This window comes from Chinchilla lanigera, unplaced genomic scaffold (assembly GCF_000276665.1).
Source record: "Chinchilla lanigera isolate Chin_1 unplaced genomic scaffold, ChiLan1.0 scaffold00064, whole genome shotgun sequence".
Classification (NCBI taxonomy): Eukaryota; Metazoa; Chordata; class Mammalia; order Rodentia; family Chinchillidae; genus Chinchilla; species Chinchilla lanigera.
In genome coordinates, this window is record NW_004955465.1 from 7,535,359 (window position 1) to 7,559,744 (window position 24,386).

Here is a 24,386-nt window from a genome sequence, read left to right on the forward strand (position 1 = left end):
GAGACATTACAAGTAAAACTACTAGGAATACTCTTGGACCAGATTTCTGTGTACATATTTTCATATATCTGAGTACATACCTAAAGATGGCATGTGTAGATAATAGGATATACTATATATTAATATGTATTAATTCTCATAGTGATCTACCAGTTTTCAAAATGTTTGCACCATTTTGCATTTCTGCCAGCAAGGTCTGAGAGTTCCAGCTTTTCCACAGCTTCAACTATTCCCTGTTTTGGGGCTGGGAATTTAACTCAGCAGCACAGCACCTGCCTGGCAAGTGCAAGGTCGTGAGTTCAGTTCCTGGTACCAGAAACAACCCCCCCCAAAAAAAATCAAAACTATTCTCTGTTTTTAGCCTTTATTATTTTAACCAATCTGGTAGTTGTATAGTGAGATTCAACTGTTATTTTAATTTTCTTTTCTCTGGTGAGAAAAGAGGTAGAACAGTTTTTCATATGTTTATTTTTCATTCATATAATTTTTGGTATGTGTCTTTTTAAGTCTTAGCCCGTTTGGTTACTGGATTGTTTGGATTCTTATTATTGAGTTGTAATTGCTCTCTATATAATCTAAATACATGTCTTTGGTCAGACATGTATAGAGGATAACTGTCAGATTATGGTTTGCAATTATATTTCCTAAGTGGCATATTCTACAAACAATAGTTTTTTGGGTGTTTTGTTTTGTTTTGTTTTGTTGTCTTTTTGAGACAGGGTCTCACTATGCAGTTCAGGCTGGCCTTGAGCTCACTTTGTAGCCCAGACTGGCTTTGAACTTGCAATGATCCTCCTGCCTCAGCCTCCCGAGTGCTGGGATTATAGGTGTGCACCACCACGCCCGACCTGTATAGTTTTAAAGTTTTATGAAATTTAATTCCTAAATTGTTTCCATTATTTTTTATGTTTGCTTGTTTGTGGTTTTGTGGTGCTGGGAATCAAACCCAGGGCTTTGTACATGCTAGCCAAGTGTTCTGCCACGTACCTACTCCCTTCCAGCTATAAACTGCATTTTAAAAAGTCTTCCCTAGGAAGACTTACCTTTTTCCTTTCAAAGTTTTATACTGTGAGCTTTTATGTTTTGGACTATGATCTATCTTGAGTTATCTTTCTGTGTGAGAAGAAGCAGAGGATTAAGGTTTGGTTTTTTTCCAAATTATGCATTTGCTCCTGTACCATTTGTTGAAGACATTGTTAGAAAGGCTTTTATTTGTTGAAAAAAACTTTCATTTGCCCCACTGAATTGCTTTGGTGATTTTGTTGAATGTCAAATGACTACATAAGTATGAATCTACTTCTAGACTCCATATTTGCTTGTACATTTGTGTGTCTTTATACCATTACAATCCAACATTTCTTGTGCACCAATCAAATTTTATTTGTGGATACAAATTCAAATCTCACACAGCTGTCCTATGTTCACATATACTAATTTTTTCAACCATTTAAAAATGGAAAACCTATTCTTAGCTTGTGGGCTGGACACAGCATGTGGCCTCTGAGGTATAGTTTGCTAAGCTCAGTCCGTTCATCACCACATACCCCAGACGTCTTCAGGAAGCCCAATGAGTCGCTGCTGCATCTCCCTGACCAGTGTGTGAGGCAGGCGGAACCTTGAGCACCCTCTGGGGCCTCGGTGGTTACTCAGCACACCCATAGTATGTCTGCGGGGGCTTGGCTGAACCCCAGACATCTTCATTCGTCACCACATAACTAACACTGGAATAGCTAAGTCACATAGCAAGCACTAAAGATCTGTTGAATGATTTAACCAATGAATCAACACCATTCAGCCCCAAGTGACAGAAAACCAAAAGAATAGCTTTGCTTAGTGGTTGTAACACTCCAAGTAACAAAGAATCTTTGGATTTTGCCTTCCTTGAGGAAAGCAAACACAGTTTGTGACAACACAGTTGTCTTAATTACTTTCCTCACTGCTGACACAAAATACTCAACACCTACAATTTAAATGAAGAAAGGTTTATTTTGGGTTACGGTTTGTGGAGGTTTCAGTCCATAGCTGGTGGCTCCAAGGCAGGGTGGCATAGGAGAGGGGCACTGCAAAGGAGAAACAGCCCATGGTAGAGCAGGCAGGATGCAACAAGCAATGAAGCAGCAGTAGTAGGCCAGCCCTTATTCATCCTATTACATCCCATCCAGGCCACAAGCCTATTGGACAGGGCCTCCTACACCCAGATTGGGGCTTACATTATCCACAACCACAACTATGCTGAACCAGTTTTGTTACTGCACACTCTAATGCAGCATCATACACCCGTGATCTAACCACCTCCCAAAAACCCCACGATGATCATGTGAGGCTTTGGGGTATGTCTAGATAAAACCCATAACAACAGTATTGATTACTGTGTTGCTACTGTGAGTCCTGAAGTAGTCTTCAACACTTTGGGTTTTTTTTCAGTATTGTTTTCATTTTTCTAGATACTTTGCATTTCTATATAATTTTTAGAAACATCAATTTCAAAAATGTCTGCTGACATATGAATACATTGCTTTAATGGAGTAAAAAAAATATTAAAAGGTGGTCTACAGCCATTCTCCAATGATATCACATCCATTCAGCACAAATTATTGAGTACCCACATTGTGCTAGCCCTGGAAATACAAAGTCAAAAGAGTAACTTACTTACTGTTGTAGTCAGGGTTTATAAGGGAAAAGATTTAAAACAGGACATATAATGTATATGTCTAGATCTGTCCACAAACTAGAGACCCAAAGAGTCCAGCTGAGGGTCTGGATCCCATGACAATGTCTTGCACGAGTCCATCTGAAGACCTAGAGCCCATGGCAATGTCCTCCACAAATCCAACTGAAAGTCTAGAGCCCAAAACAATGTCTTATGCAAGTCTGTACCAAGGATCTGCATTGGGAAGGCCCAAAGGTCAGTGGTGGAAGCTAGAAAGTCTGCACCAGTGGGATGAAGGATCTGTGCCAGCAGCCTGAGGGATCTGCACTGGAGCCAAGAAACGATGCTCAAGGTGAGGACCAGAGCTTCCCCCAAAAGAACCACAGCCATCCTCGGTGACCCAAGCTCCTCCGACGGTGAGAACAGCTGTGTTTCTATCAGGAAAACCAATGTGACAAGCTTCTCCAGGAGAATCAACGTGCACCATCTTCCCCCCTAGTTCTCCTTTTACGCTGTTGGCAACAATCCTCGGGTGGGCTTTCCACACCCAGCACCAGCCGACTCAGTTCAGCGGGGTGTTACAATTTGCCCATTAGTTGATCCACTACAGTTACTTACTTACTTATTTCTTCCTTCAGGGAACACACAATCTTGTCCTGCAAACCAAGACAGTGAAACCAATGATACAATACAGTGTGATAAATAGGAAGATAATGTTAAGCAAAGAGTATCAAGTGAGGAAGGAGTAAAGATATCACAATGATAGATTAAAAACTCTGCAGTGAAACCAGCTGAGTTTTAGATAATCAATAGGGCAGTCACCAAGTAAAGAAGAGACTTGAGTATGGACAAGCATTCCAGGAAGACAGAATGGAAAAGTCCAGTAGCACCGGGGAAGAAAACAGCCTGTTAGGCCCACCACCATGAAAAACCAAAGAGATTGTGTATGCCTTTCTTTTCCTTTGGATCAAATGTATGACCTTGGCCAAAGAGCCCTTCCCTAGCGGCACACCTCCCTTTCTATTCTTACCATGCAACTTGGTAAAGAGCAGAGCAGCACAAGAAACAGGTCTCTATATCCCCAAACCAATGGGTTTTCCAAATTTATTTTCTAGAACTGCTTTTTAATATATAAGTTGAACACAAATGCATAAAAAAGAAGTGGAGCAGCAATTACAGAGCAGAAGTGACTACAGCCACCACCACCAACACCCCAGTCCTCTCCGGCTTCACCCCAGCCCAACACAGTAGCTACTGAGGTTCATTTCCAAAACCCTCAAGTGTCGTGGGCCACAGTCAGACATCCACCTGCCACTTCTGACTGTGATTAAGATTGGTCAGTGCTAGACCATGGCTAGGGATTTGTGGTTCAACCAACCTGGGATGCATTTTTACAAGGAATAATTCTTTCCAAATTTAAATATATGCCTTTGACACTAATTCATGTTACCACAAATTTATCTCCTATAGTCTTTGAGAAGCTAGTAAAGACAAGATGAAGTATATAACTGTTTTCTACAAGAATTACAAAAACTTTAGGCTTTGTGAGAGCATAACTTTTCACAGTGAAAGTTAGCAGGATATAATAGGTATGCAATAGAGAAAAGTCACTCATCAGAGCCATGTAAAATGTGCATACGAGAGAAGAAAATACCTTTACATTAAAAGGAAGCAGAAAATGCATATTATAAAATAAACATTTTATTTGTAGCTACACAAAATGTAAACATCTGTGCAACAGGAAGTAGGAAAATCAAGAAATGTCACATTTCTTTATTTGTCAGTATCCAGTTAAAACCTGCTCATGACCAAAAATGAAAAGAAGTTCAGTGTAAATCGTGCTTTAAGGTTCTTCTGGGTCTTTGCCCTGTACAGAAACCTGGGGCTTATCCATAGCTTGGGGTGGGGTCTACCTCATGTGACCAGATAGCTGATCCTAAGGTAAGCACAGACCACTCTGATAGGAGCAGGGTTCTCTCAGAGCCAAGCACAGCCTGTGCTCCTGTAGGTTCCCATTCACAAGGCCTCCTACCAGAAAGTCCTGCACTCCCTGTACATTTCCCACACTGCTCTCAGCCCTGGAAGTCTACCTTCTGAAGGCTCAGCCCCCTCCCTTTACCTGCAGATCCTTGCCTCTGCTTCTCCCCAGATCTGAACAAACCCAGACTTAATCACTGTCCATGGATATAATCCTTGAAATCAGCAATAGCCCAAACCACTGGGTATCATATCAGACACACCAAGAGAGTTGTACCTACTCTGTCCCTTGCAGCAAATATTTGGGAAAAGTTTTAATCATTCAAAAAAGTACAATGCCTATACAATAATTTTACATATTCTCATTGCAAAAATTAAACATGGTTGGCATCTTGACATAATCTGCTGCCAGTGTTTTTTATGAATCATTCTTTTTCCCCCTTTTGGTGAAAAAAAAAATACATCCTTCTAAAAAGAATTTAAGTAATCCAGAAAAATTTAAAGATTAAAGTTGAAAAATCTTCCCATTATTTCTTATATATTAAGGCTTGAGACTGTCAAGTATTCCCTTGGGTGTAAGTGCTACATTTTCTTTATCCATTCATCCACCCCCGGACCCTTATGTTGCTTGTACCTCTTGACTCTTCTGAGTAATGCTGCAATGGACATGGAGGATAAACATTTTTTTGGCATACTGATTTCAATTCCTTGGTTTACATACCCAGAATTGGGGTGCTACATCATATGGTAATTCTATTTTAAATTTTTTGTGGAACCTGCATATTATTTTCTAAAATGGCTCCACTAATTTACTTCCCCACCCACAACATGCAAGGATTCCTTTTTCTCCACATCCTCACCAATATTAATCATTTATCTTTTACGTAATAGCCATCCTAACAAGAGTAAGATTATATCTCATTGAGATTTACTTTGTACTTCCCTGAGGTTTAGAGGGGTGGAACATTTTTTTCGTGTATCTATTGACCATTCTTATGCCTTCTTTTGAGAAATGTCTGATCTGATCTTTTGTCCATGTTTTAATAAGGTTGTTCTCTACACACGAGTTCCTTATATATTTTGGATATTACCCCCTTACCAAATATATAATTTGCAAAACCTTTGTTTTATTATATTTTACTTTAATAGAGGAAAAAACTGAGTAACCACAAAAGAAATTTTTTTAACCTAAGATGAATGTTTCTTCCATAATGAGGACATGAATTCTTAATAGATCCCTCTAAAGTTATTTAAAAATTATGAAAACCATTAAAACAATAAAGTAATTATGTACTTTAAAATTACGTTTTAATTTTAGATGCCATCAATTAACTCTGAGAGACAAACACATTAACATCTCCATACCTTCTCCCTCCTCCACGTCTAATTTTTCCTACAGTGATTATTGTTTTTACAATATTAAGTTTTCAAAGTTATCCTATAACTGTAATTCCCCAAGACACTTAACTTGTATGGATTTCTCTCACTGCTGAGTCTTTTATCTCAGAGCCTCTGCTTCTGGGTCCTTTTATTCAGCCCTTAATTATCTTGATTTTACTTTTCAAGGAGTCTGTGGTAGCTGTCAAGTTCCCTAAGGTCCTCCATGTTGAAGTGTGTGCCTGGTGCCTTCACACTTGCATGGCTTCTCGGCTGGGTGTAATACTCCTGGGTCATTCATTCCCTGAGGGCTCCCTAGATATTGTCAGTGTTTTCCTGAATGGTATCATGAAGAACTTTGAAGGTGGCTGACTCCTTCACTTATTGCTAATCTGCATTTTTTTGTCTAGATGATCAATTCTCTTTTATTCCTAAAGTTCTTTTTTTTTTTTTTTTTTTTTTTTTGGTTTTTCTCCGGTACCGGGAACCGAACTCACGACCTTGCGCTTGCCAGGCAGGCACTTTTGCCGCTGAGCTAAATCCCCAGCCCTATTCCTAAAGTTCAAATTGACTACAAATCTACATCAAGTCACCATAGAGTACAGATTGCTCTTTCATTTTATAGACTCAATTTTACCTCAGTTAAGAAAATATTATTTTGTTATGAATATAGCTTTTATTTCATTTGTTGGGTTTTCTTCCCTGAGGACACTAATTATCCTTATGTGATATCATATTTAATAACCGCTAACTTCCCTATAAATAACACCCCCGCTTGTCTTTTTTATTAGTATGTCTTTAAATATTTCCAACTTGTCTTCTATGTCATTAGTTTTATTTTTAACAGTGTCTGTTCTATTTCCTGTACTTAATGATTATTATTAGTTCTTTTTTTTGTTTGAGATGGTATCTGGTTATGTAGTACAGGCTAGCCTTGAACTCACAGCAATCCTACTGCCTCAGCCTCCCGGTGCTGTGATTACAGGTGTGTGCCACTACACCTGACAATTATTATTACTAATTCTGTAATACAATTTGGTCCTCAATTTGTTCCCTTGGGTCTATGATATCTTAAGGAATTGTGAGAAAAAAATTATTTATGTTTCCTAAGTGTGTTTTCTTCTATATCTGATCTTTTTCATGCTCTCTCTGAATCTCTCCACCCCCTCTAACATCTTTTTCTTTTGTTTGTGCTCATGCTTGCATAGTTCTTTCCTAGGCAGTCTGTTTGCTCTAATGGATGAAATTTTAACTCTCTTCTCCGTCTAAGATGGGTTTGATTTGTGCTCTGAACAACAATATGAGGCTAGTATACTTATTCCTATCTACTCATCAGTACCCATGGAAAAATTAAGCAAGGAAAGTATATTAACTGAGGGGACAGACAATCTTTGTTAGAATATTTGGACTCTATTTTTCCTTTTAAGAGTGAGCTGAATTTCTCTTTCCAGGACCCACTTCCCTAATGGAAAACATATCTCATTCCCACGGAGGGTACTCCTGGGCTTTGTATCATTTCCCCATCGTACTCCCAGAGTGTCTACCTCTTTTGACGTGCAGACCCTGTCTCACCTATTTCTCCACAAAAGTGGCTTCCACAATTTTAGTTAACATGAGAGAAAAATTTTCATTCTAGTTCAATTTGTTTCTCTCCTGATTTTCAAAGATAAATTTTTAAAACTCAGGATTTTGTTAATTCAGCAAAGGCACCTGAAGAACAAGCGGTTACAATCAGGGTCTGTGCCTGCTGCCTGTCGGCTTCAATCCAGCACCCTCATCCTCTGTGTCACTATGTCTGATGGTTCATTGCATTATGTTACACCACCAAGACTGCTAGGAATACCTTGTGGAGGCTGTTGTGTTTTTTTTTCTTCATTTTTCAATCCCATAGGCATTTTGGGAGAGTATTTTATTGCAGCCATATTGAAATTATATAACACTACCTGCCCATAGTCCTGACCTCCTATTTTCTGCTTGATCCCTAGCAACCCAAGACCAAGACAGATTAGGCTGCCACTAGTCAAATCCTAACTTCATGTGTGTTACAGCAATCAACTGTAGCACACAAAAGGACCAGTGTGCCCTTGAAGTGCACCCCCCCAAGATATCTTGTCTAGGAAGGGAGATAATATTTTAACTCTTTATATCTATCACTAAAGACTTACCTCGTTCAGTGTCTGAGACCCATAGAAATCAGTGTTCTAATTAGAAAACTGTAGCTAATCTGGTCAAATGCTAATAAATGCAAGTTGTGATTTATCTGGCAACAGAGGAACAGCTCAGCATTAACAGTGAAAAAGTCTATAAGGAAGAGAGCTTTTCCACCCCTTGCTCTTTCCTGTAGTTTCTCAGGCTCAGCCTTAGGCTAAAAATAGCTCTTTTAATTAATGGCTATTTACTTGAGAATCAGTCATCAGAGCACAGTTTAGGAACTTTTACCTGTGGGATTCATAGATCATGTTCTACCACTCAGTGATAACGGAATGGTAATGTGAGTTAAAAGTTGAATCAGAGACCATCCCACATCACAGTGTACCAAGATACTTTTCCAGCTTCACAATAGATATAAATTTTTAAATAACCAAGTCAACAATGAGAAGTACTCATCATGAATAGAGTCAGCTGCTTGGCTAAACCCTACTGAAACCTAAGCATTTCATAATCTCTAGACTAACATCAAATTCATACTAGAGGCATAAATTTGCAACCAGATGAACAAGATCATTCAGAATCCTCCAAAGAATTATTTTTGTCTACTTCAAGCACATTAACTTGGAAGTTACTAAAACCCTCAACTTTAACCCAACTGCACACAGAGTCAAAGTGGGAGAACAGAAAAATTAGATGGAAGAGTCATTGGCCTGCAGCGCTCTACGGGATTCTCTCTGGAAAAAGGCACTCAGCGGTAGAGTGATTCTCACATTTCTGTTGAAAGTTTGTCCTTCACAACAGAAGACACCTGGTCACTTTAAGTGTCTTCTGTTGGTATTTTCAGTTTTGTAGAATATGGCCTGTGTACATGATCCTTGTGAAGGGGCCCCTAAACCTGCCATTTTATTTCATGACACCAACTATTAATTGAAACCAGTTCCACGATGAGGATAGACTCTTTTGCCAGCTTGTGTGTTATGTGCTCCATGAATTCCTCAACTCTACCAGCACCTCCTACCCAACTGATTTTCCTTCCCCCTTTGACCCCAACTCTGGCTGTACCCCTTTCTGTCTTAATATTAGCAATCTTCACTTCCACTTGACAGACTTCTTCCTCATCTCTTCCCAGAGACAAAGTCTTACTCAAATTACAATGGCCATATGTTTGTGGACTGTACAAGTGATTATTGAACACCTAGGAAGCAGTAGCTCCTTGTTCATACTTGCTAGAATTCAAAAAGACGTAGATGTTTATTGCTGTTCTCCTTGAACTCATGAACCAGTGAGGAAGATGGACTCCTCTACAACTAAACACAGCAGCCAAAGAGAGATCTCTGGGCAGGAGCTGAGGCTGCATTACTGCTTGGTGAGGAAGCAACACATAAAAACTCACCATATTTCAAAATGTCTCCTATGGTTTACATAATCCAAATGCACATGCTTCAGATCATATTTTAAATTGCTTAATGTTATCTTTTCAGTGGTGTCATCCAAATTTTTTTGCTTCTGCAACTGATTTGCACGCAGACCACCTGTAGATCTTGTTACAATGCAGATGTAATCCATAGTTCTGTGGAGGAAGATTCTGCATTCCCAATGAGCTCCTTGGCAGTGTCAAAATGGCTGACCACACTTTGTGTCATGAGACTCTAAACAACAGTCACATCTATTATAAGAACTGTTGAAGTGGCCCTCATTTTAGGAAAAACAGTCATTGCTCTCCACCAATGGTCCATTCTGACTATAATTCAGTGTGAGGAGGCTCTCATCAGAAGAGTTAGGGTCAGCAGTGTACAGAAAAACCTGAAAGGTTGCCTCAAAATTGTTATTTCTTGGCTTTCATTTTACTGTCTAAACGTGAAAGGTCTTTGTTCCTGGACTTCAGGTGTGTGGTTACTAGATGATTTCAGTTTGAATGTATAGCAAGCTTTCCCAAAAGATTCAGCATAGCCATTTGCTGCTTACATCTCCTCCATATTGAAACTATAACATTCCAGGCCCCTTATGGAAATAGAAATCCCTTTTAACAAAACTATAAAACTTTAATCACTTTAAACAATTGTAAAGAGACTATTCCTTTCACAACATTTTTAAGGAGTAGATTTTGTGAATTAGGTTTGTAAAGCTATTTTATTTACCCATAATGGTTCCTATGGCATGTTAACTTTTCCAATTCATTATGCCCACTACTCATTAGTGAAACTCTATTCGACCTTTTTTTTCCCTTCATATCTCAACTTCGCATTCTCCTCCCACCAATACAGGGTCTCTTGACCTTGTTCCTCTGCAGATCTCCTTTCCTATGCTCACTGCACACCCTAGCACCACTCCAGTGCTATCCAAGTGCCTTCTGTGTAAGAGATGTTCCCATCTGTTATGGAGCTCACTTGACTGCTGTAAAACACTATTCAACAGACAGTTTTGGTTATTTGGTTTCCCATTTGCACACTGAGTTCTTGCAGCATTTCTCCAGGCAACACAATGGTGATTTAAACAGAGTGGAGCTGCTTTCACCTGCCGACATAGGCGAGGCACTGGAAGCCTTACCGTGCTCAGTGTCATAGTCTGGAGAGGACTTGTCTGAATGACCTTTCTTCCTTCTCACCTCTTATCGCCTCATTTAGATTAATGCCAAAGATGACCAAGGTGTCATTGTGGGGTCCTGGGACAATGTTTATGCCTATGGCGTCCCCCCATCAGCCTGGACCGGAAGTGTGGACATCCTGTTGGAATACAAGAGCTCTGAAAATCCAGTCCAGTATGGCCAGTGCTGGGTTTTTGCTGGTGTCTTTAATACATGTAAGTAACCAATGGAGTAATTTTTTTTAACAGAAAAGAAATTTCACTTCAAGACATTTTATCTGTAACCTGGCAAAGAGACTTAGCAGTCCCTGTTGGCTGTATAGAATTTATGGGTGAATATTCTGGGATGTAGTCGATGCATAATTAAATTGTACTGGGTCAAATATGCTCATAGTGTCTCTGACTGCAGAATCTTTATGAAAAGAATGATGTACTGTTTCCCTCTTAATTCATCATTTAACACCCAGAGCAATGGAGGGTCACAGGGCCAAGTAAGGATGCAAGGGAGAAAGATGAACCATTTTCTTCTCTGTAAGCTCGGCTTTTTGAACATTAAAATAGTTACAACTGAAAAAAAGCATAAAAGAAGATATACTGCTTACCTATTATTAAGATGTTACATAAATATGCTTATTTATTATTGGAAAGGTTTGTAAATATATCCACTTAATTTTTATCCCAATTGTGGAAGAGATTGTAGCAAGTGTCTCATCTCCATTTTCACACGTGAGTCGTAATACCCCTGAGCAATTAGATATCAGAATGTGACAAGCAATCCTTCCCTCCCACTTGCCCCTCTGACGTTTAATCTCCCCAGTATCCAATCTGCAGAACACAACAGACGGGAACCAAATTATTCTCTTCAGCTCTGTGCATCATTTTTCAGAATGGCATTTGCCTGTCTAGACCCAGATAATATTACAGTATTAATTCAGTGAATAATTTTAAAAATACATTTATTAAACTACACACTGGTAATGATTTTTATTCAGACCCCACTTCTACAGCCTTGGAGAAATATTAAGCTCACGTCAGAGTGTCCTTCCTGCCTGCTCATTAATAAAGAATATTTTACCTAGTTAGCATTCTTTAAATAAAAAACAAGTAAAGGCTGGAGCAAGGCCATTTTGAAAAATGATTATAAAACCCACCAGATTTGCTCCAAGTTGTGATAGTCTAGGACTTTGTCAATGATCCAAGCAGAAAGAAACTAAATTTTATTTTGTTTGTTCCATTTCCCTCTGGCATCAGCTGAAAAAAAACTTTCTTAGCATGTTCAATATACCCAAAAGCTAAAGGAATACATTCTTCCTGGAAGCTGTGAAAACCAAAAGTATCAGTCTCCTAGAAGGGCTGGTCCCCAAAGTCCTAGCAGGCTGAGCCTCATGATGGGCTAAATATTAAAGGGATCTCCCTCCCTCAAGCAGGATGATGAGAGGCTTCCCAGTGTAGGCAGCCACTCTCACGAAATGATTCCAGGAAGAGAGAAGACTCACATTCCTCCTGTGCCTATAACTTCACTATCATAGCTCAATTCCTTTAGGCTTAGAACCAGATAAAATGGGAGGCACCTTACATCGATTTGGGCCCCTTATGTATAAAAGAGCTGTCAGATCTGTGCCTGCAAATGGGTTTTGATGGTAACTTAAGAAAAGTTGCTGGGGAACTCACCTGGAAAATAAACCCGACCTGGGAAATTGGAGAGAAAGAGGAGCAGCATCCAAAAGGCGAGTTCATTCCTTGAAATTATAAGTAAAATAAACTCTAGAACAAATTCAGTTCTATGGTCATGTGAATCAGTGTTCAGAAATTCACATTAGATGGCTGGGGGCAAGGCTCAGTGGTAGAGCACGTGTTCAGCACACAGGAGGTCCTGGGTTCAACCACAAGCACACACACACAAACGCTAAAATTCACTGAAAATGGAAGAGTGCCAGCCCTCTTATGGGTGAGACTGTGGGTGAACAGGAAGAGCAGATCAATAGCAAGAGGGGAGTGGGAAGCCAATGATTTTGGGAGTGTTGAGATCAAGTCATCAAGGAAGAGAACACTTGAGCCTCTACAAGACTCAGGTTTGAACTTCCAAGGTTGTTCTATTGAAGGGGGTGGAGAGTCTTTGTTTAAAAAATGCTAAACTATTCTGAGGGAGGAAAAAAACTAGCAAGCCAAGTCATTAATCTTAAAATTGTCAGGTGAATTATTTTCAATGAATCCTGATGTCTGGTGTCCCAGGAGCCAGGCAGGGCATTTGGATTAAGTTTAATCAATAGGTACATATGGCAAGAGATGCATCCAGGTAATTTATTATCTAACAATTAAAATGAATCTGTGGTGTCACCCTGCACTGTGTATCACAAGAGTAAATTCCAGCCAGGAAGAGCAAACGCCAGTGAGGGTCTGCTCTGTAAATTCCTAACTTCCTACTAGGTGGTTTTTTTAGAATTTATTCTCAGGAATGTGGTCTCATCAAGTAGACTAAAATACTACTGCTTTGATGGCCCTATGACTAGAAACTAATGCATTAGAACCCTGTTAGCGTGGATTTTATTCTAGCAGCCTTTATTTCTCACCAACTAAAGTTCTGCAGTATCGCACATCAAGATGTCTCTCCCAAGCTCCGAGGGGTTGAACAAGTCACCCTTCTTCTGTATGGAACATTTGAGGACATGTCCACAGGTCTTTGCATGTTGGAAAAGAAGAAAGTCTCATACGGAAAGGGAGTCTCACATGGAAAGTCTCATATGGAAACTATGCATCTCTTAAACTGTGGTGATGTGTCTAGTTATGACCCTTTCCTGTAGTTCTGCGATGCCTCGGAATTCCAGCAAGAGTCATTACCAATTACTTCTCAGCCCATGACAATGATGCCAATTTGCAAATGGACATCTTCCTAGAAGAGGACGGCAGCGTGAATTCCAAACTAACCAAGGACTCAGTGTGGTGAGTGTGATTTACAAGGGCACTGGCCAATATCAAGTTAGGGGGAAAGTACTCACTTAGCACCAGACAGGTTCTGTGTGATGTTTCTCTCTCTTCTATTTTAAGGACCATTCGATACCATAGGCAGAAGTGTCTGATTGTCAAAGATTTCCTTAGCTAATGAATTAGGAATGTTATTGAGCAGGCAGTGTGGGTTCCTAGTAATAAAAATCAATCATCCACTTGACAGCAACCATCAGAAAGGCCATGGTTTCAGCTACTCCATGTGCCTGTACTGACTCATCTCTACCTTAATATCATGATTGATGACAGAGAGTTTGGAGCTGCGCATTCTCTAGGCAGTGTCTGAAAGTAACATAGCTAGCATGTACTGAGCACCCCTGTGTGCACATGGTCTTATCTAATTCTTTTAACAGTTTTTTTTCCCAGAGAATGTTAATAATATTCCCATTTACAGATGAGGAAACTGAGGCCCAGACTGATCATACATCTAGTAAGCTGGGAATAAGCTCCAAGTATCTCAGATCCTGAAACCCAACCCATTCTTACCTCTGCAATATAGAGCATCTCTTTGATTATAAAGCTTCAGCTTGACTGTACCCTCACCTTTACCTAAGATTAGAAATAGGCTTAAAGCTAAAATTTGTTCAAAAACCAATGACACACTTCTTTCATGGCCTTGAATGGCAACATCACCACCTGATTATCCCACAGGGAGGCTAGAAGCTCAAAGAGATCTTGTTTTTCCTTAGGCTCCCCTCGGACCAGATCAGTACACTGAAAAGAGGGGTGAAATCCTGCATCCAAATGAAAAGAATATTTAGGGGTCTGTATGGGAAGAAATTGAGGCATAATTTCAGCTGTCACCACAGGTATTGAACTGGGTGGAATTTCCAAGCCAAAAAATGTGCCTCCTATAGTTTTCTGTATAAGTAATAAAACTAAAACACTGTCAGTTGTAAAGGCATCTAAATGGGGATGTAGGAAGCTAGAAGTCCCTGAGCTCCCCCTGTTACAGGCATGGAGCACGGATTCAGGAGCAATGGTGGCTCACGAGGCCCTGGAAACACTCATCTGAGAATGTCGAAAGAAGAAAATCGCTGAAGCAGTAGCAACGCGGCACTATGCATAAAAAATAGTGCAGTTCATTTGAAAGGAAGGCTCTGAGCTCAGTGAGCTGGGGAACATGGGCAAGATGGAGGCTCCCCTCGAGAAATTGAGCAGCAATTTAAAGAAACATTTAAGCTAGGAGAATCACAGTAGGACAGCCCTGAGAGTCTATACAATGATGAAAGCAGACCAAAATAGGCATCCCCAAAGCCTATGCTGATAGCCAAAAATAGCAAAATAAGAATTATTAGGCATTTTTCACTCTGTACCTTTTCCTACACACACACACACACACACACACACACACACACACACACACACAGTAACTTTGTAAGCAACTACACTTTGGTTATTTTCTCCCTCTCTTGATTTAAATACTTCCCAAAGTCCCCATAGGACATATCTCCCAATAACCCAACTCGTCTCTAAACAGAATTGATTCAAACTTATGATACTGAAAGATCTTGCTCCTGGTAACCCTTTCCTCCTTCCATTCCCTGCTCAAAATTCCTTTCTCTTCAATACTTTCCTCCAATATCCAGTTCCATGGGACCAGTACCATGCTCTTCTCCCACGCCCACTACCACCCTGGACCCCTGCTCCCTCCCTTTACATGGCTCTTAGTAGGTTTTCAATAGATCAGGACTGATCCTCTTTCTCAGTGACTTAGGCTGACCCAACACAGGACACATTGATTAAGGGGATTACAGGACGCAGAGATTAGAGAGCTCAGTCAACGGCATGACCTTGAGCAAAGACACAAACTCTCTGTGCCTTTTTCCTCCTCTAAAGCAGAGATGACAAAATTCCCTACTTCACTCAACACAGCAGAGTCTAACAGGTGTCTAATGAAAGTTAGCGGCGTGATTGCCTTTGTTATTGGTCCCACAGCTGGAATTTTTTGGAGGCAATATGTTGCCATCAACCTAAGTACCTTGAAGCAGTCAAAAGAGAGATGCCCAGTGTCCTAACATGACTGCTACTTCTGCAATTTGGGGGTACTTTTAAAGAAAAACAAGAAGCTTGTACCTCCTCAGTGCAAACTCTAGTACATTTCAAAAGGCAAAATATTCCAGGGAGCCAAGTGCCCGGCAAGGACTCCTTTGCTAAGGAGGCTGGTGGGGGCTCTCCCTGAACGCTTCCACCAGTACATGCTGTGGCAGCCCTGTGCCCGTGTCAAGCTGTGGTTGGCTGTGTGGCTTTGGGGAAATGACTTCACCTCTCTAGGCTCAGTTTCCTCACAAGTACAATGAGGGAAAGCTCAGCAAATATTATTTCCTGATGAGGGGGACACAATGAAGTTGCTGAGGTAAAATATAGGTACTTTGATCAAAAGTCTAAACCCCAAACTCAAAGATCCAAAATCTAAAACTTGTAAGTACAACATGGCACTATAAGTGGGAAATTTAACAACTGACCCATAGGTCAAAACAAGAGCACTAAAAATGTGGATCCCTAACACCTGTGGTGCCTAGCACTTCAGAGAGCGCACACTGACTTGCACCTACCACCATACTCATCAGGTTAGTGTTGACCTGGGAGAGAACTATGGCTGCCAGAGCCATAGGCCCAGCCAATAAGAGAGGAGGACAAACACAGAAGCTAAACTGAGGCTAAGACAGGGCAGGGATGACTTGCTGGACATCGGCTGACCACTTTGAGATGAGTACATTGTAAGGTGGCAACACTCAGCCTGACAATGTCTTAGCAGCACTCACAGACTGAGTTGATCAGGTACCACGTCCCCCAGACCTACCTCCCTCAGTGAGCCTCGGTCAAGCACAGTCACTTGGCCAGGCGGCCTGTGGTGATCTGCTGTCCGGCCTTCTGTGCCCTCAGTAAAGAGCAGCTAAGAGCACCTGCAGGAGGCTGACTTCGCTCTGTGCCTTTCTCTCCTGCTCTACTATCTCTTCAACGCTTAGGTCCCCACAGTCCCCACCTTGTGACACATGAATTTGTCCAGTTAAGTCTCAGTGACCCAGGGCATTCTCTTCTCTAGGACTCAGCCAAGTCTTACTGTGCCCAAAACAGAACAAGCCAGCAGGGAGCTTCAGAGAGAGAGCTGGGAATTTGAGAGAGCAGAGCGTGTGTCAGGCTCCAGACACTCCAGGCCAAGTGACGTTGACGTCTCTTATGATCACAGACTCTGGAAGACAGACAGCTCATTGTCCTACCACCTGGCTTGCCATATTCAGTTTCTGCCCTCTGAAATTGCCTCATTTCATGGGGCTTGCTGTTCTGCTGTAGCACATACACCATCACCACCTCCAGGGACCGCAGTTGGGAGTCTTTCACTGTTTAGCGGCAGGCTGGTGGCCAAAGAATCTGTAAAGGGCACAGCTGGGCAGAGCACTTGGAGCCCGGTGTGGCCAGTGAATTTCAGTGTGGGCAAACACAAGGTAACATATCCCAGAAGGAGCAATCTACGCCTCCTGTCCCCAGTGTGCTGATGGCTTCTGAGTTATGCGTAACCTCTGGGGGAGCCATCTATGAATCACTGTGGACAGTTTAATGAAGAAGGCTGCGCAGTGCATTGCTGCAGTCCGCTCAGGGCATGGGGAGGAGAAGGCTTGTTGAGGAGGAGTCAGGGGTCGCACAGACGGGCAAGGGACCATGAGTGCCGCCTGACCGGGGAAGAGCTCAGCTTGACCACCTCATTCAGAAGGTCACGGTGGAAATGGAAACAATTTAGGAAGACAGACACAGCGCCACTTACTAGGGTCAGGGAAGGTATTTCCATGAGAGGCTTTGCTCCTGTCTTATGTAAGTGTTACTCTGCGTCCTTTGGCTAAGCAAACGTCTCCCGGTTTGAAAACTGCCCTCCCCTTGATCTGTCCCCTCCAGAATGCGACCCCCAGCAGGGAGCAGTATTGGATCTCTCTTATTTTTGTTTGTTTTTTCCAGCATGGAATAGCACACAAGGCACAGAACGAGCAGGGAGTAAGTGGTATTGGTTGAGGAATTTTTTAAATGCTCACTAAATTTAATAAATATCATTTTGTTACCCGACAAGCCCTGATTGCACAATCCCACATCTGAGCACCAGATGCTACAAATTCAGAGAGAAATTCAGCAGGGTTGCTGCCCTTGAGCAGCTCCATCCAGTGTTCGTGGGGAGACACCGCATATAGAACACTCTAAAGAATCGAAGCAGGCTTGTGATGTGAGCTGGGAATCAGAGATAGCAGGGAAAGGGGTCTCAGGCTCCACCCAGGGAAGCAAGACTGCTCCGTGGGAAGCGGCCTGGAGTCAAAGTCATTATATGCTGCAGTCTTCTGGCTGTGCAGTTCAAAGACAGAAGGTCCAAGAAATGTCCTTCGCCCCAGATGAGACCCAGGGGTGTGTCAGGGAAGGTCCAAGGGCTAACACCAGACAGACGCCCATCTTCTTCAAGGAGCTGGCAGGCAGGTGTAATTGCATCCAGAGCTGTCACACATCATTGTGACAACACTTACGTGTCACTGACACTCATTCTCACTCTCACGACCTTTGCAACTCCTTCCTGTGTGACAGCAAGAACCCTTTGCTCTTTGTTCTGCCATCCTGGAAAGGCCAGTTACCCAGGCTGTGCACCCACAAGGAGCAGATGGAGCTGTAACCACTTGGGGATGGATTGCTATCAAGCAAACATCAGCGCCCCATCCCTCTTCCCGCCCTCAGGTACTGTCCTATTCAGGCTTCTGCCTCCCTACAGCAAACCCACCTGGCTTTCTTCATTTTGGAGGACCCATCCATCCACAGCCTTCCACAGGGTTTCTGGGAACAGACTGCCTCATAGCCTACTGCCCTGCTGGCTCCTTTCCATCTGGCATCCAGGCCCACCCCCCTGGCTCCCCTTCTCCCTGTGCACATTGCCAGAGGAAGTCCAGTCCCTCCCTGGCCTGGGATGGTTCCGCTAACTATCTTTTTCCTCTTGAAAGTACAAGAGCAGTATGCACGCAGTAGAAGCTAAACTTCAAATTTTGAATTTGGGTCTCATCTGAGGCTAGGGAGGTATTGTTATGGCCACTTAGGTTTATACTCTGAGTTCATTTGCTTGCTGTTGACCAAATCAGAGGAAGCCATTTATTTTGGTAAAAAGGAAGTGGAGAGGGAAGCCAGAGACAGCGCAGATCCTCACACTTGCTCTATAGCTTCCAGCCACCTTCAGCTCATTCTCCTCTTCCTGCAGGACGGAAACTGGGCCCTGGACACCTAAGGTTCAGCATCTGTATATACTGTCCCCGCTTTTGGGCTGAGGAGAGAATGGGTGGCATTCGTCATATGCTCTGCAGGAGGAAGTTTGGGGAAGTTGCTTATTTCTAAAAGGAACAAAACAATCTAACTTAAAACAATCTAACTTTTAAAGTCCCAGTTGGAGGTGCTGGGGATGGTATGGTGGTGCTGAGCCCCAGTCAGTGAGCCGCTGTAACGGGGAATCCGCCAACACGGTGCAGTATGCTGGGCCACCAAGCTAGGATGCTGGGTAGGTGAGCTAGGGGCAAGGTACTTCCCACTTAGAATGTTGTCAACCCTTTGTCCCAGGCTGGATCTGCAAGATTCCCAAAGCAGAGATAAGAAATTTGACCCACCCTTTTGTGGTGAGTTTGCTGACTCTGTCTAGGAAAAGCAATTTTTAGGACACATCAGTAAGAGGTGAAGAAGGGTTTATTGGAGATTTAGGACACACTCAACAGCAGAAAAATGAGACACATCCCAGCTTGGAACTGGGAGCCTCTACTCTTCTCTTGAAAGAGCGGAAAGTCCTGGAAAAGTGCCCATCCCCTAGAAAGGTAGAAGCCCATTCTATAGTTGCAGGCAGGCTTGTTTTGCTGTGTTGTGTTTTTTGGAATAAATCATTTAAATATTCTTTGGATTCATTCAACCTTTATCTTAGGATCCAGTTCCTGCTCTTTACTTTCCCAATTAAGCCAAGTTGTAGAGGAATTTTGGGTGTGATGGGTCTGGTAGGGAAGCAACCCAAGCTTAACCAAGAGTATGCTGATGTGGGTCACCTTGAGTGACTTCAGCTGAGGCCAAGTTGAAGTTTTCTTAAAAGTACAAATCTTAATTACAATTTCCTGTCCCTCTTCTACCTATTATTTCTTTTATCCTACCTCACTATGATGGGTTTATCTATCCCATGGTGAGTCAAGGAGCATATATTTTCCACTCAGGAAAGTGGGCGGAAGTAGGTCTGTTCACACCCATGAACATGAAAAGAAAGAGGCTGGGTACACTGGGGCCCTAAGGCTTGTAAGCTGGCCTCCTCTGCTTCTCAAAGTCCAGCTAACTGGTTAAGTAGCGAACAAAATGTCCTGAGTTGGAGGGTTACATACATACGATATTAAAGATAATTGTAAAAACTGTGAGTGCAAAGGAATTGAAAAGAATCTTCATTTCCTGGATTGTCTTTTCATTTAAAATGGAAATAGGTTCAGATACAATGGCCTTTTCAATTTAATTTTTTAAAAATAATTGTGAACTACCTAATTTGTATTTATCATTTTCAGCTCAAAGTTGCAACATTCTAGGATTTCGTCAGTGATCACACATTTGGTTTGGCTTTTCCCCCAGGGTATTATGCATGGAAAGACTCCAAACAAAGTCAAACAATTCTTTTAATTTTTTTCTTCTCTTTTTCGCAGTTGTGCAAAGCAACATGGTTAGCTCTGTCACTAATTAGCGAGGTAACCTTGGGCAATTTGCTCAACTTCTCTGAGCCTTAACATTCTTATATGCACACTTAAGAGTTTGGTCTCAGTGGATTCAGTCCTTCCCCAACTCAAAAAATAATTTTTTCTTTTTTTTACAGTACCGGGGATTGAACTCATGACCTTGCACTTGCTAAGCAGGCGCTTATGCCACTGAGCTATATCCCCAGCCCTTCAAAAAAACAATTTCATAAATTACCCTGTCCTTGCTGCTTGAATTTTCCTCCAATATTCTGCAGCTCCTGCCACTTGCCTTGTCTGAAGGCCCGCTCACCTGCGCATGGCCAGGCTGCGATCCACTTGCTCACATGTAACTCGAGCTTTGCGCACTGGCTTCACACTGACTCCCTGAGAGAAAAGAAATCAGGAAGCAAAGGAAGCACAGTACAGTTATATGATTGGTTAAGCAAGTCAGTGCATCTGTGTCTAAAAACAAGGAAATATGAAACAGAGAGATAGACTTTGTACAGATGGAAAGCAAAAACTAAGGATAGAGGCAGAGGGGAGGAAGGGGAAGTAAGCAGCATGAAGACACCACATGTATGTATACTATTCCCCACGATGAATGTACTCATTATGTATGGCAAAATGTACTAATAAAAAAATGAAGCTTAACAAAATATTTCCACCACTACTTTTTGGAAAGGGTACAATTACTATTTTTTTAAACTTCAAATGTGTAATGCTACTCTACAAGCAGAAAAGTTTTACAGTAAATTTTAGAGCAGAAATTCACTAGTGTCCACACCTGCAGCCCAGTGCTGTGCAATGCTCACTATACCCTCAAAGGTAGTTTATATATTTTGAGGGATTTTTATTTGTTTTATTTTGTTTTGTGGTGATGGGGATTGGACCCAAGGCCTCTCAAATGCTTGGAAAGTATACTAACACTGAGTTACATCTCTAGCCCTAGTTCACACATTTAAACACAGTTTAAAAATTTAGAATGTTCCAACTTTGCAGCAATATAAATGCTTTGTATGTATGTTAAAAGTTGAGCTTTTATATTGTAAAATTATCATCAGTTTTAATCATTATCTGTACAAATCAGGATGTCTAGAAAACTAATTTCAAAATAGCACAGAAAAAAATTCTCAATATAGACCAAATTGCTTAAAGTTGTTTGGGAATTATACAAGTATCCCACAGTGCGTACAAGTTACTAATTCTAAAGTGTTATCCAGGATGTTTATTTTCAAAGATTACCTTGTTAATCACATTTCTGGCACAATCATTTGTATGAAAATCATCGGGAGTAGGCTATGAGATCTACTATCTGAGGACTACAATATATATATATATATATATATATATATATATATATATATATACACATTGAATGCCCATCAGCCTATTGAAAGGGGAGTTTAAGTTATTTGCCACCTCCAAAAATAGAGATAGCTCGTTTGTGGATTACCTTCTTTCCATTAGGCCCCATTCCAAGTGGTGACATATTTAACTTATTTAACCCTTGTTACAGTCTGTTCAGATAATTACTATTACTGTCCTCACTTAGAGATGAGGAAACCAAGGCAGAGAACTTAACCAAGGTTCCAGTCAATAAGTAGTAGATGCTGAATCCCAAAACCAGAGGACTGATCCCAAAGCCCATTCTTCTTTTATACAAGACTTCTTTGAAAGATAACTCTCAACCCATAAAATTCAATGTTTTAAAGCAAGTAATTCAGCAGCTTTTAGTAAGTTCACAGTATTGTGCAACCATCATTAATTCCAATTATCTCAAAAGTATTTCAATTATCTCAAAAGTAACCCCATGCCTATTATAGGATTCACCACTCCTTGAGACCCTGACAACCGCCACTACCCTACACTTTACCACCTATTATGGATATTTCATATAAATGGAACTCTATACTACTGTGCCTGGCTTCCTCCCTTAGCATAATAATTACATGACCACATAATACCTTGTGTCAGTGTTTTGCTCCTTTTTTTAATGGATAATAATTTGTTGTATGGGTAAAGCCTATGTTATTTACCCATTCATCAGTTGTACTTTTGTGTCATTTTTATTTCTTGCCTATGAAGAATAACAATGCTAAGAAGAGTCATGTAAAAGTTTTTATGTGAACATATGCTTTTGGTTCTCTTGAGATATACATAGGAGTAAAATTATTCAGTCATATGGTAATTCTGTGTTCAACTTTTTAAGGAACTGCCAAACTGTTTTCCAAACAGCTATTTTATATTCCTACTAACAGTATGAGAGAATTTCAACTTCTCTATATTTTTGTTGACAGTTGTTGTTTCCCATTTTTTAAATTATAACTATTTTAGTGGATGCAACATGTTATTTTGGTGTGAATTTAATCTACATTTCCCTAATGATTCATGATGTCAAACACTTTCTTATAGATCTTTTGGACATTTGTATACGATCTTGGGCAAAATAACCATCCAAATCTCTGTCTACATACACACACACACACACACACACACACTCAAGTCTGGAAACTGAACCCACAACCTTTGCACTAAGCTACATTCTCAGCATTTTAAAAACAATTTTAAGACTGGGCTGCACTATGTTGCTGAGTTTTCCAGGTTTAAACTTGCAATTCTCCTCTCTCAACTTCCCAGAGCGTTGGGACTGCAAGCATGGAGCACCATGAGCAGCTTCTTGTCTCATTTTTAAATTGGGTTATTTGTTTTTTCTTTTTACATTGTAACTTCTTTATACATTCTGGATACAGATCCATATGTGATTTATAAATATTTTCTCCCATCTGTGGACTGTCCTTTTACTTTCTTGATGGTGTCCTTTAAAGTAGTAAAGATTTTCATGTGTATAAAATTCAATTTTTTATCTTTTCTTTTGGATTCCTTTACTTTTGGGGTCATATATAAGAAATCATGACATAATCCAAGGTTGAAATATTTTCTCTTCTGCTTTCTTCTAAGCTTTGCCCAGTTTTAACTCTTATGTCTAGCTCTAGGATTCATTTTGAGTTAGCTTATATATATAGTATGAAGTAAAGAAAGAAGAAAATAAGAAAGGCTACAATCATCTCTTCGATGATCCCTAGATGGGATGAATTGTTTTTCTCTTGCTGTTTTAAATACTCTGTGTCTTCATTTTTCAGCAGTTTGGCTATAGTGTCTCTAGATATATGTCTATCTGAGTCTTACTTGAAGTTCTGAAGTTCTTCAATGTATGCAATAATACCTTTCATTTAATTTGAAAAGTTTCTGGCTACTGTTTTTTAAAACATTCTTTCTACCATTTCTCTATCCTTCAGGAACTCTCATTGTAAGTATATTGATGTACCTAACATATTTCACATGTTTTGGAGGTTTACTCATTTTCCTTCCTTTGTTTTCTTTTCATATTCAAATTTTATCCTTTCAATTGACTTAACTTCACGTTCACTAATTTCTTCTTTTTATCTTCTCAAATCTATTTCTGAAACACTGTTGTATTTTTTATTTCAGTTATTGTTCTTTTTAACTCCATAATTTCTATTTCACTCCTTTTCAAATTTCCGTTTTTACTGATAGTCTGAACTTAATGAGACATCATTCTGATGTCTTCTCTCATGGTCTTTGACCATGTTTATAAAATTTGATTTAGAGTCCTTGCTTAGTAAGTCCACAATCTTGGCTTCCTTTGTTCCAATTTTTCTTGGCTGTTTTTCCTCTTTTGTGTATGAGCCATACTTTCCAATTGCATGTGTGTGTGTGCATCTGTGTATGTATAAGTGTGTATTTCTATACATATTTGTACCCTATAATTTTTGTTAAAATTGGACATTTTAAGTAAAATAGTGTGTCAACACTTCAAATGAGATTTACTGTTCTCAGCATTGTTTTTGATATGTGTTGTTTTTGTAGCTGTTGCTGGTGCATTTGTTTATTATAAAACATACAAAATATATGGTGTTGGT

At 40.6% G+C, this 24,386-nt stretch overlaps 1 protein-coding gene across 2 annotated transcripts in view; it reads left to right on the forward strand.

Moving 5' to 3' along the window:
* F13a1 (coagulation factor XIII, A1 polypeptide) overlaps nt 1-24,386 on the forward strand; it is a 173,249-nt gene that overhangs the window by 91,241 nt on the left and 57,622 nt on the right. For both annotated transcript variants that reach the window (XM_013521833.1, XM_013521832.1), the window contains 2 exons: nt 10,780-10,954; nt 13,540-13,678. In XM_013521833.1, coding sequence (XP_013377287.1) covers nt 10,780-10,954; nt 13,540-13,678 — 314 coding nt within the window. The remainder of the gene's footprint in view (nt 1-10,779; nt 10,955-13,539; nt 13,679-24,386) is intronic.